This window comes from Seriola dumerili, unplaced genomic scaffold (genome assembly GCF_002260705.1).
Source record: "Seriola dumerili isolate Sdu_G_001 unplaced genomic scaffold, Sdu_1.0 BDQW01000609.1, whole genome shotgun sequence".
Taxonomy (NCBI): Eukaryota; Metazoa; Chordata; class Actinopteri; order Carangiformes; family Carangidae; genus Seriola; species Seriola dumerili.
The window spans coordinates 930,655-943,346 of NW_019174864.1; the positions used below are offsets into that span (position 1 = coordinate 930,655).

At 40.2% G+C, this 12,692-nt stretch overlaps 1 protein-coding gene across 1 annotated transcript in view; it reads right to left on the reverse strand.

The window, feature by feature from the left end:
• The window catches only part of LOC111236272 (syntaxin-binding protein 4-like), an 80,759-nt gene that overhangs the window by 15,652 nt on the left and 52,415 nt on the right, over positions 1-12,692 (reverse strand). Inside the window, exons 9-12 of the mRNA XM_022764948.1 lie at positions 9,662-9,768; positions 9,351-9,492; positions 8,487-8,559; positions 2,265-2,353 (exon numbers count right to left, since the gene is read on the reverse strand). Of these exons, the coding sequence (XP_022620669.1) occupies positions 2,265-2,353; positions 8,487-8,559; positions 9,351-9,492; positions 9,662-9,768 (411 nt within the window). The remainder of the gene's footprint in view (positions 1-2,264; positions 2,354-8,486; positions 8,560-9,350; positions 9,493-9,661; positions 9,769-12,692) is intronic.

Below are 12,692 nucleotides of genomic sequence, written 5' to 3' on the forward strand. Positions count from 1 at the left end.
CAAAACCCTTTTTAGCCATTACTCAAGACTTCACAGCAATTATGACAAAATTTCACACAAATGGTTCACACAGTATTTTCTATGACTCTGGATAAACAGGGATGTTACCTGAAACTAGTCTGAGTGGAGGAGGATGATTTTAGTTGGTTGTTGTTTTCGTTGTTGTGTCTTAATTTAGTGTTCTGTTTTTTTTGTATATTTATGTTAAATAAACTCTATGGACTTTGTTGTGTTAGAGGTTTCTTGTGAGACTCATTTGGGTCACTGGTGGACTGTTGTGTATCCCTTAGGCCCACCCAAGGTTGGGGTGTAACAATGTTAAATTTAAATCTAGATGTTGTATCTACATTTAAATATTAATTTTAAATCTAAATATTAAATCAAATTTTTGGAGAAACTAAATATTTAGCTAAATATGCAAATTCACAGTGACAGTGGAACTTACAGACACCTTCAATCTTTATAGCAGTGACAAAAGACTGAACCTCTATACACTACAACATTCAGTCCTCCTCACAGCTGTTGTCTGAACTTTAAACAAGGATCATATTCAATAATATGCAGAAATGCCTTCTTTCTCAATGTGAGCCAACAACCAAATACTGTATCCTGCTCAACACTTCTGTTCAGCAGTGTTTGTTTCTCTTTCATTGTCATTTTGTCCTTTGTGACATTTACTCACCTATTACAGTATCTCTCAAAGCTAAAAATATCCATAATCCACCTCCCTCTCTCTCTCTCTCTCTATTTTGCATTTGTAAAGAAGCCAAGAGAGAACTGTGCCTGTATTCAACATTTAAACTCCCTGTCTCTCTAATCCTGTTAATGAATTGGTAGATTAGGGTCAACCTATGGCTGAGGAGGATCCGGACAATATTAAAATCAGAGCTGAATAGTGGAAACAAAACCGTCCAGAGGGCAGAGACGGGCAGCCAAAGAACAAGGCAGAGGGAAAGAGAGAGCAGAGGGATGGGAAGCTGGACGGCAGGGGTGAGAGGAGGAGCAGAGGGAGAATGTGCTGATAGGGTAAAAATAAATAATAAAAAAATAACTAATGAATACTGCAAGTGTGATAGGGCGAGCAGAGAGAGATCAATAATTAGATGAAGAGAGAGCTCAGGGATGGAGCGCAAAAGTGCTACAGCTGTGAAACAGCTGAAACCGAGTTAATCAAAGCTTTCACAAACCTAAATAAATGAGTGTTGATACAGAACAAAAGCAACAGGACAGGAGGCTCACTGTGGTCAGATCGCAACCCAGCTGAACACCTGTATCAGACTGAGCTCTCCACCATCATCATCATTATCAGTGAGGGAATATGTTCAGGAGGAAAGCTGTTCATCCACATACTCACTGGTATGGACATTTATGGTAGCCAGGGGATGATGTGCTGCCATCACACCAAACAGATTGACTTTAAACTCACTATGCACATTTACATTTCTTGTCTCCAGAGGATAAACCTTTTTACATCAAATGACCCCCATAGCCTTCACAGTTTTAGCCCCACTACTGGTAAGGGTCTGATTTTAGCTAAGCCATCAGTCTATTGTTCATTCCATCTGCCATCTTGTTTGTAAGTTTTAGAATTAAATTGAACATAAAACTGTTTTAGGATTGTACGACAGCTGATGTCATTTTCCCATTAATAGGTGCATACATAATTATAGCAGCTTATAAAATAATTCCCTCCTGATAACATCTTGTTATCTTGGGATAACAAACTAAAATAATTTTTACTCTATATACTCATGCATCTAGATGAAAACCTCTATGGTGATATCCATCTATTACTGCTGAGAAACTCAAGGCCTTAGTCTGGTAATAGATTATTTGTTAGCAATGATTCCCATCAGTGCAGTCATATGTTCAAGCATAAACGTGATGGTTATTGCTCTCACCTTACGTTATGCAGCATGAAAATTGTAAAAATTATTCTTAACACATTAGCCCTCACTGACACTTTGGAGCCTTCATCAGTCAAACATAAAGGACCTGTTAGTGAATGTGCATCAAGAGGTTAAAGATGAAGCAGAGAGACAGAGAGGAGGCAGAGAGAGAGAGAGAGAGAGAGAGAGAGAGAGAGAGAGGTGGACGAGCAGAGGAGGATTAATGTGCTTGTCTGGGTAATTCAACCTAAAGCAGGAACAACACCTCACAGCTTGAATAAACTGCTCAAAACACGCTCAACATCACGTGCCAGGAGGAATGTATTTAGCAGCATGGCTCTGAAACAGCTTGTCTGACCAGCAGACAGGACTCACCAAGTCTAACTTGTCTGATTTGAGGCGTATATAAGGGTCCAGTGTTATCTTCGGTTTGGCCTCCGTTGGCGACCTCTGGCTGGATGAACCTGGAGAAAGTCACAAAGAAACAAGAAAAGGAGCAAGGAGGGTGGAGGGAGGAGAAAAGAGGAAAAAATATGGTTGATTATTCTCAAAGAGAAAGGGGAAAATGAGCAGGAGGAAAAACAGTCTATACACAAAACATACATGTAAATATATATTTACAGTACAGTGTCTGTGTGAGGTATGGCACCAGGAGCTATAGGCCTTCAACAGAGTGAGGCGAGTGTATGTGAGGCAACAGTACACCTAGTAAACAACAGAAGGAGAAATTTCATTGGATAATCTGTATTATCAGAGTGGATGGACAGACATTCTCTGTGGATTTGGTGGAAGTGGGTAGCTGTGGTGATAGGGGAGGTGTGTGTGAGTGTGGGATGGGGGTGGGGGGTGGGAGGGGAAGATGAAAAGCAGATGATTAAAAAGAGAGGAGTGGGGGAGAAAGGTGGATGATTATATAGATGAGAGTGAGGGAAAACAGTGTGAGGGGGGAGGGGGGCAGACAGCCCAGGCCTAATATTAATTTGATGACTTTGAATGCCCCAGATTTGCATGTCTGCTTGCTGTGGTGATGGCGACCTCTGAGTGTGTGTCTGTGAGTGTGTGTGTCTGCACACCCCCTGTTGCTGTTACCCAAAGGATTTACCCTACCCAACCACCCCCGCTCCCCCTGCCCGGTGGTGATGATTGACAGACCTGCTGTCATGACAACAGCTGTGCTTTAAACCCAGATACCAGTCCCCATACTCTGTTGTTATACTAGTATAGACAGTGTATACAGTAGGTGTGTTTCTATATCTGCACTTGAAGTAGGGAAACAAAACAAGAGTCAGATATGTTATTTCTTTATGTGAACCAAACATTCGTGGCTGTACAATACATATGTGAATGTCAAAATAAAATGTGAGGAGTTACCTCAGAGGTTTTACACACACACACACACACACACACACACACTGAGCATGGTGTTGCCTCTGAATCTTTTTGGCTCTCAACATTCATTCAGAAGCTGTTGTGGATGAAGATGATGATGATGATGATGATGATGATGTGATGATGCTCAAAAGCTCCAGAACAGCAACTAAATGAACCTTGATGTGAGACTGTTTTATGATCTGCTGCTGCTGTAAGCGGAAGTGAGTCAGTTTAGTGTCAGGTGATAACAGGTGCGTGCTAACAGCTTTTACACATATTGTCACAGGTGAGTTGATCTCCCTAACAGGATTGAACGCCTCTGACGACCTGTCCCCCTGCTAGGCATCAGGCCGGGGGCCAGCAGGACGGGAGGTCATGTTGTCAGTGTGGTCAGCTGACTCAAGGACATGAGCGTTGTGACGACCCCTGCCCAATCTGCTGATCTGGTTTTTGTCTGCCTGTGGTTCAGATGCCTGGTGGGCGGGGCCAACTGGGAGCGCTGGGCCCAGTGCTCCTGCTGCTGCTGCTTTAGCTCCCGTTCAGTTCTTTCCTCACACTCACACACCGTCTCCGCTCTCATGCACATCCAACACTCCTGATTCCACTGGGCCCCCCACGCTCCATGTGTTCCTGTGCTTTTCTTATGTGTTTAAATCATCTCACCTCATAAATGACTTTGTTTAACTGCTGAAAACTGTCTCCAGCTTTTGTCATGGCTTCACGAGTCAGGTGTGAAAGCATTTGTGTGTATGGCCCATGTCATCAGTGGGTGGAGGAGGTGAAGGCTGAAGACCAAGAACCGAGGACTTTTTCTGAGAAATGTCTTTTTGTTGTCTTTTTTTTTCTCTCAACTTAAGATTCAATTCAGTTTTATTTATATAGAACCAAACCATAACACACATTTTCTCAATGCTCTATACAGAGTCAGGTCAGGACCTTACAATATTATAATTATATAAAGTTGAGAGGAGGGAAACTGAGGAGAGAGAAGTGATGGAGAGAGACTAGGAGCAGCTGTATGTAGAGTTGTATTTAAACTGACTCGGTTTAAATATAACAGCTGACTGCTTCCTTGCCTCCACATGAGCTCCAACTGAATTTTGGAAACAATCAGAACTGATGTCCTGTCATTCTGTGTGTCTGCTCACCTCACCACAAACTGCTGACATCTGTCACAGACACCACCTGGCTAAACCAATAGGAGCCTGGAGGGGAGCTAAGTGGTCACAGCACCTAGGAAATAACGTTAGCTGTGATAATCCAGGCCAATAGGATTGGGACTGTCTCTGAGCCGGGGCCCACAGACACCCTTAACATCTGAGCTGCTGGTCTGGTTCACATTATTCGGTTTCTTATTCATTAATACCTTTTCTTTTACTAAACATGTGTAATTGTTAGATAGAGCAGTATACTCTTGAAAGTTTCCAGTAGGAAGGAGCAGTATTCCCGCCAATGAATTATAAAGTGTCAGGTGACAGCCACGCACGCCTCCATGCTCACGAGATACAAGGCGAGGTACACTGTGAAACTTTAGGCAGTTGACTTTTCAACTAGTGTTAATAGATCACAGTGCATGTGACAGGGCGAGTGAAATAGTGGAGCGTCTGGGGTCAGTGTAATCAGGCAAAAGTATAAATAGAGCAAATGTGCTGACAATAATAGAATAGAGGAAAATCTGAATCCCAAAACTGAAAACTGAGAACCGTCCAAGTGAACTCATATTCTGGTCCAGCTTTAAAACAGTTTTCTACTCCCTTATACATTTTTCTTGCTTCTTAATTCTGTCTTCTCTCTCTCCAACACAGACTCAGTTTCTGAAAACAATGACGTACTATAGCCACTGTTATTAAGACAGGACTTTGTCATGATCCCTCAAATTCCTGTGCACTCGTAGGTCCCCTACTGTGCTGTGGTTTCATTTAAATCCTATCCTCTCCTCTCTACCTAATCCCCAATCTCTGTAAGGGAGCAAATGTTCCCCGTTTTTCATTCTTGATCAGCCGGGTTTATCTCGTACGTCTGATTTGAGGTACTTCTGGGACAAATCACTGAAAATCTCAGCTCTGATTTGGCAGGTGTTTAATAGTCCTTTAAAGGTTATTTAATGGCAGTGCTGCTTTGTTAAACACATGACAGACATGGTGAAGGAAGGTTGTGTTTACCAAAGAGCAGTGACAATGAACATGTATCATTATATATTTTCTCTATATATTATATAAATCTTAAAAAAGAGATATTCATTAATAAAGGTTCAGTAGTGTCCAGGTGGTCACTGTAGTGTATAACAGACATTACTCAGACAGGGGGAAACAGTGCATCTGTTAGGGACTGTAGTAAGTCATCCAGGCAGCATGACAGTGGTTGTGGAATAGAGTCAAAATGAATGAATGTATGTATGTATGTAAAATGAATGAACGAATGTAGTGGTGCATGTATACAGGTGTACAGAACATACCCACCTGTCTAGTAGTCTTTTATGTACAGTAATCTGTGATGTAACCTCCAAACAGGAGATTTTTGTTCCCTGACTTCAGTCTTTAGAGCAGAGCTTTCCACAGACATCATGAGCACCCTGTTAAATCTCTTCCTTTTATTTTCCTCATACTTGCTCACCTTCTTGCTCAGGCCAAAAATCTCGGTGTCATGTTTGATTCAGCCCTAACATTTGACAAACAAATCAACACTATTGTGAAAGGTTGCTATTTCCATTTAAGAAACATCGCCAAACTCAAACCATTCCTCTCTGTCAATGATGTGAAGGTCATCATATATGTCTTCTCACAGTGTCTTACAGCCTCTCACAGCGTCTCACAGCGTCTCACACCCTCTCACAGTGTCTCACAGCCTCTAACAACCTCTCACAGCGTCTCACACCCTCTCACAGTGTCTCACAGCCTCTCACAACCTCTCACAGTGTCTCACACCCTCTCGCAGTGTCTCACAGCCTCTCACAACCTCTCACAGTGTCTCACACCCTCTCACAGTGTCTCACAGCCTCTCACAGCCTCTCACAGTGTCTCACAGTGTCTTACAACCAGCAGCATCCCAAAGCCTCTGACAAAGAAACACAGAGAGACATAAACTTGAACATACACTTGAAAACATCCAATCTCATATTCCACCTTCTCCCAATGTCCTCCCTCCTTGCTCTGCTGTCCAAAGAAACTTTGAGCCTGTGTCCCTTGCTCATATTAAAGACATAGTTCTACATACAAAGCCAGCTATTTGCCCCCTGGACATTATTCCCACTCACCTGTTGAAGGAAGTGTTTGACACTGTAGGTCCCACAATCTTATCCTATCCATTGGCTCTGTTCCCTCTTGCTTTAAACATGCAGTTCATCCCTGTATCAAAAAACCTAACCTTGATACCTCAGCTTTAAATAATTTCACCTTATAAATCCTGCTAGACCTTAGCTCCACCTTTGATATAGTGGACAATACTATCCTCTTGAACCATCTTGAGCAACAGGGCAGGGCTTGCAGTGGTTTGCCTCATACCTGACAGATATATCTTTTTCTATCAAATCTGGAAATTTCTTCTCCTTATCTGCCCCATCACATGTGGAGTACCTCAAGGCTCCATTTTAAGGCCTATTGTGTTTTCCTCATACTTGCTCCCCTCGGGTTCCATCTGCCAAAAATATAACATCTCCTATCATTTCTACGCTGACAACCCCTCAGCTATACCTCCCCTTACAACCTGGTGATAATGCTATTACTAACTCAGTTAGCTCTTTCCTCGACTGCCTCCAGGATGTGAAAGATTGTATGGCAAATAACTGTCTTCAATAAAATGTTAGAAAGACTAAAGTGGTCTTGTTTGGTCCCCCTGACTCCACCAGGAGTGTAGCACATCTCTTAGGACCCCAGGCCCCTCACCTTCTTGCTCAGGCCAAAGATCTTGGTGTCATGTTTGATTCAGCCCTAACATTTGACAAACAAATCAACACTGTTGTGAAAGGTTGCTATTTCCATCTAAGAAACATCGCCAAACTCGAACCATTCCTCTCTGTCAATAATTTGAAGGATATAAGTCAACACTTTAGCTTTAGGCACCTGAATCCATCTCTAAGCTCCTCTGCCTCCTTTCCAACCCCAGACCCCTCAGATGTTTGGACCAGCTGCTCCTGGCTGTCCCCTGGTCCAGGCTAAGGGGAAAGAGTGATTGGGCTTTTGCAGTATCTGCCCCAAAACTTTGGAACAATTTACCTCTTCAAATGAAGTGTTCCTCCTCTGTGGACATTTTTAAGTCTAAACTTAAAACTTGCATCTTTTCTTTGGCTTTTGAGTGTCCCTAAGGTTTTTATATTTCACTTTTATCCCCTCTGTTTTATTTTCAAACTGACTATGGGATAATTAAGACTTCACATTTTATAGCTGTTATTATGTTGTGTGTTTCTCGTTGCATATTATTGTACAGCACTCTGATTGTTTTCCTTGTGCTTTATAAATAAACTTGATTCAAATTAATTTAAATCTGCAGTGATCCTGGGGAGAGGTGACACCCAAACTACAGGAACAAAGGACTCTTACTGATGTTCCATTACCCCTGAGCTCCACAGCTCACACCACTACAAATACTACGTGAACAAGTGAAAATCTTCTGACAAGAACCACACTGATGACAATTTGGAGCTGGATGGAGAAAGGATCTTCAGTAGGAAAAGATAAGATGGACACAATTTTAGATAACATTAGATATACTGAGGCACCAAGGACAGCACCAGAGGAAAGATTCATAATACTGCGATATAAAAATACTGGATAATTGAACATACACTCCCTATTACTGCTGTACTATCATAGTGTATGTTATAAACAATATTTTACTGTTGTAACATTTCTCTTCATTTTGAATCACCAATATATATTAAGGTTGTGATGTTGCTTGAAGAGGAGTAGCACTGTTTCACACATCGACACATGCCTTATTTATTTCCCTACCCACATTGGGATTGGTGTGGGAATCAATGACAAGAAGAAAAGTAAAAGAATACTGCCAGACCTTTCCTTTAAAGTAAAATGTGACATGATTGTAAGTACTACCAATCTCACTGTGAATCAACAGCTCAATCTGCCCCACACAGCTCTGAGCAGCAGAAGCAGAGGGAGGATTTTGATTTGAAATCAAAGTAAAGTGTGTGTGTGTGTGTGCGTGTGTGTGCGCGTATGCGTGCGTGCGTGCGTGTGTGTGTGCGTGTAGTGGTGTAGTGAGGTGTTGTACCTGAAATCTGAATATCTGGTGGGCAGATGTCAGGAGAAGGGGAGGACACTGGAGCCGGCTCCTCTGTACAAATCTGCACACACAAATACATTTGAAAAAAGAAAGTGAAAAAACATGTAATGATGACATGATGACAACCAAGAAATGATAGATATTAATGATTTGCTGGGCAATAATGCAGTGATGTTCCAAGAGAAGTGAATGATAAAATTTTGAACTGATCACAATCTACTAATGTATTGGAAATAATATAAAAAACTTTTTCAATCAGTTTTGCAAATCAATAACTCTATTTTCTTATTTTGTCTATCAATGATTAATTATTAATTAAATTTAATCAAAAAATTTGGGCTTATTAATGCATTTAAACACAAGATGAATAAACAGTTAAATAAAATAAAATGTAAGTAAATTACATTAAATAAATGAAATGAAAGTTTCTCAGTTTATTCACTGATCATCTTAAACTTAAATAAAAGTAAGTCAGTATGTAAGTCAGTAATAGAATTATTATTCGAGTGTATTAACTAAGAAAAAGTCCTCTATAGATTCAGCTCTGTTCAGCTCTGCCACCAAAAAAACATCTGCTCTTGCTTTTCTGAGATAAAAAATAATGATCATTAATTCAGAAAAACAGAATTTTTTTCCACAAAAATGATTCTAGAAAATGTGACTGCATTAGGCTTCTGTACTGAGCTGATACATGAGTCTAAGATGTGTTATGGAAACAGAAGCCTGATTATTTTTGATTCAGTCAGAAATGCTTCTACTTCTGCTTTCCCACACTTGTTGTTGCAATAAATTGCTATGAAATCACTGAATCAAGTGACAGAATGTCCAGTACTTGTGTATTGGCGAGCTGACCTCAGGTGATCTGATGTGGACTTTTAAACGTCCAGAGTTGTAGCTGTTCCCCGCAGCTCGCTGGACTCCGTTGTGGAGGGACGTGCTGCTTGGAAAAAGTCCTTTACCTGGGATGAAGGCGATCTCCACTGTGCTGTCTTGGCTGGAGACACAATACATACAAAGACATGAGCATGTACACAGTGATCTTTACAGGTACAGAGGGAAGAGGAAAGATTGTGGAACAGTAGCTGACTGTACTCACTGTTTCTACAGAGATTCACTTTGAGTTACTCTATGAGCAATTCATATCTAATCCCTGCAGCACCCACCTGAACTTGACTTTGTTCAGCATGCTCTTGGCCTCCTCGTGGGTCACACCTATCAACGACTCTTTGTTAATGGCAATGAGCTGATCTCCAGGCCTCAGACGTCCGTCCTGCACAACAAGGAGCCAGAGGCTTTAGTCATGATGAGCTGAAAAACCACACAGGTTAAATATTTCTAAATATTCTTTATTATGAACATATGGACCACAGGACCTGTCCAAGTATAGACACTATCAACTCTTTTCCAGATGTGAAATACAGCCATTGTCACATGTTCTACATGGGTTTCCAAAGGTCCAAGATCCCGGTACAATCATGTTGTAGTGCTGCTGATTGTGGCTGGTCAAGTAAATGTGGTATCATCACATCATCACAAGCACGACTACAACAAACCCAATCCTTGTTACTGAATGTTGAATCCACATCTCTGCCAGAGATGTGGATTCAACATTCAGTAACAATATCAACACCAGCTCCATTGTTTTCCATCCCATAACTAATGGTGTTACTCAGAACTGTCACTCTTTAGAGTGGTTTAAACTCATTTTGGTGAAGTGCAGACTATCTGCAGAAAACTACAATTTACAGATGTCCCCTAAATGCCTCACATGCAGATCACTAAATGCTAGCTACAGTACAATCATCAAGGGCCCCCACTTAGGGGGGTTTGGGGCAACATCAGTGCACTGTTTAGTATCTGCATGGGAGGTTTAAGGGGGTTTATAGTTGTCATTGCAAAATGTGCCTGGGGGCACAAAGTATTTCTTTGCGTCTCCTGATGGTTCGCCTCTGGCTTTACCAATGACATCTCAGCAAATGCTACATTTGTCCAATCAGGTGTAGAAAGGACAACATTTATGTTAAAGTAAAGGAGGAAACAGTGATCAGTTATTGTACAGCTGATTTGAAAACATAAACAAAATCTTAGGATCACATGGTGACCCAGGCTGTCGTCCACTGATGATATTGACAGGTAAATGGAGCCACTGAGGATCATACTCCTCGCTCATTTATACACAAATCTCTCCTGCACATTTGAAATGGGGTTTGTCACCTTAAAGCTGCTATAGTTCTGATACATGCATGGCTGTATAATCCTCCTGCTGACTCATCTCATACAGAATCACAGAGCATGAATGCTAGCCTGCTTCCCATATCACACAGAGGATTAATAGTCAGGATTTAGGTGAAATGGACAAACTGCTTCTATAAGCAGAAGAAACAGAGAGGGTCAGTGTTATAGAGCCAGACATTAGTGCACAGTGTGGAGTGAGTTAAAGAGACTTAATGACAGTATGGACATGTAGCTCTACTTTACTGTGCCCTGTCTCTAACACAGTTGCATGTAGTCTTACTACTCTGTACCAGTCACCATCTGTTATTGGGGATTTTGAGTGTGTAAGTCAGTGAGAAACAAATGGGCCAAATGAAATCTACATGTCTGCTGCAGCTCCATCCCTGAGACAATCTTCCAGTACTATGCTGGATTAATACAACATGTTGAGAGATGGCTATGAAATTTACAACCATTTTATTTTTAGTCATAATCTCATAAATGCAACTGTTTTTACTATGTGAATAAGAGTTTGTGTGAATATTTAATTTAGTTAGTTTTTTTTTAAATTTAGCATTAAAGCCCCATATAGTCTAAAGGTAGATGTCCATGTGTTGTGTGATTATAAAGCAGGTCTAGGTTCTATATTAATACTGTGAAAGTATCAAAGCCTCAGTCCACAGAGAAATGCACACAGCCTGTTTTCAGAAACTGAGCCTTAAAACCAGTGTTTATCTGAAATCTGCTATATTTTAATTAAATCACTCAGAAAACAGTCAGCCAATCAGAGGAGAGGCTCAGCGCGTCCTCTCTTCTGATTGGCTCACTGACCTGTTGTTACTAGAGCTCCAGAGAGAAGCCTGATAGTGGAGATGTAAAACTACATTGAGATGGTTTTTGGTTCTTAAAACCAAAAATACATCTTCTTATGGATCAACACGTCAAATAAAACACAGGAGAAGAAGAAAATATGGAGCTTTGAATCATTTCTTTAGCCAGTTAACAGTTGCAAAACACAACATATGAAACTGGAGTAAAGGCAGCAATAAATATATTCCATTAAAAGTAAAATCATTAATTCAATATTTTACTTAAGTGAAAGGGGGTTATTTGGCACCATTGCAACAAACTGAAAACACAATAATGACGTATTATCACCTCATAAAGTTGTGTTTGTGTCACCAGATCAGTTCCCTCTCTTCTAGCTCCTGAGGGAAATATCTGGCTCTTTAGCTGCTAACTGCTGCACTGCATTCAGCAGCTGTTCTGTGGGTCTAACATAATGGTAAATCAGCCATACAGACGGGGTCTCTGTCTGTGTACGGCTTATAATTCGGAGAATTTTACAATCAACTCCAAAAGATACTCAGGGTTTTCTTTTTTTTAAATCTCACTTAACAATCTTGTCATGGAGCACTGAATCAGCTGCAGAAGGTCTGTCTAATATATTACATTAGTCTAATTAGTTTGAAATAACTCATACAGAAATGTAATATATGACGTATATGTCCCTATATCATTGAGTGATGTTGCCCTATATGTTGACTATAAGGGGATATATTATCATCACATACATACATCCTCTGGATAAATGAAGATATAAGTTTATAACATATATGAAATACCCACAGTAAAATTTGTATGTACATATGAAAAAAATGTCTACGATTATTTTTTATATAGTATAATAGGTTACAACCAGATATGTTAACAATAACAATAAATATTTGATTTATATGTCAGTTTATTAAAACAACTTACATATAAAATTATATATGCTTATATATGTTTTTAAAAAAAATTTAATTTCTTATTAATTTTAAACATGCTTATCCTCCTATTCTGGGAAAGTGGTCACAGACTTTTGAACCCTATATAATATCAACACATATAATGTATATATAGGCTTTGGGATGGATATATATTTATGTAACATATGTCTACCAATATAAACATACATATAGAAACATATATATTTGT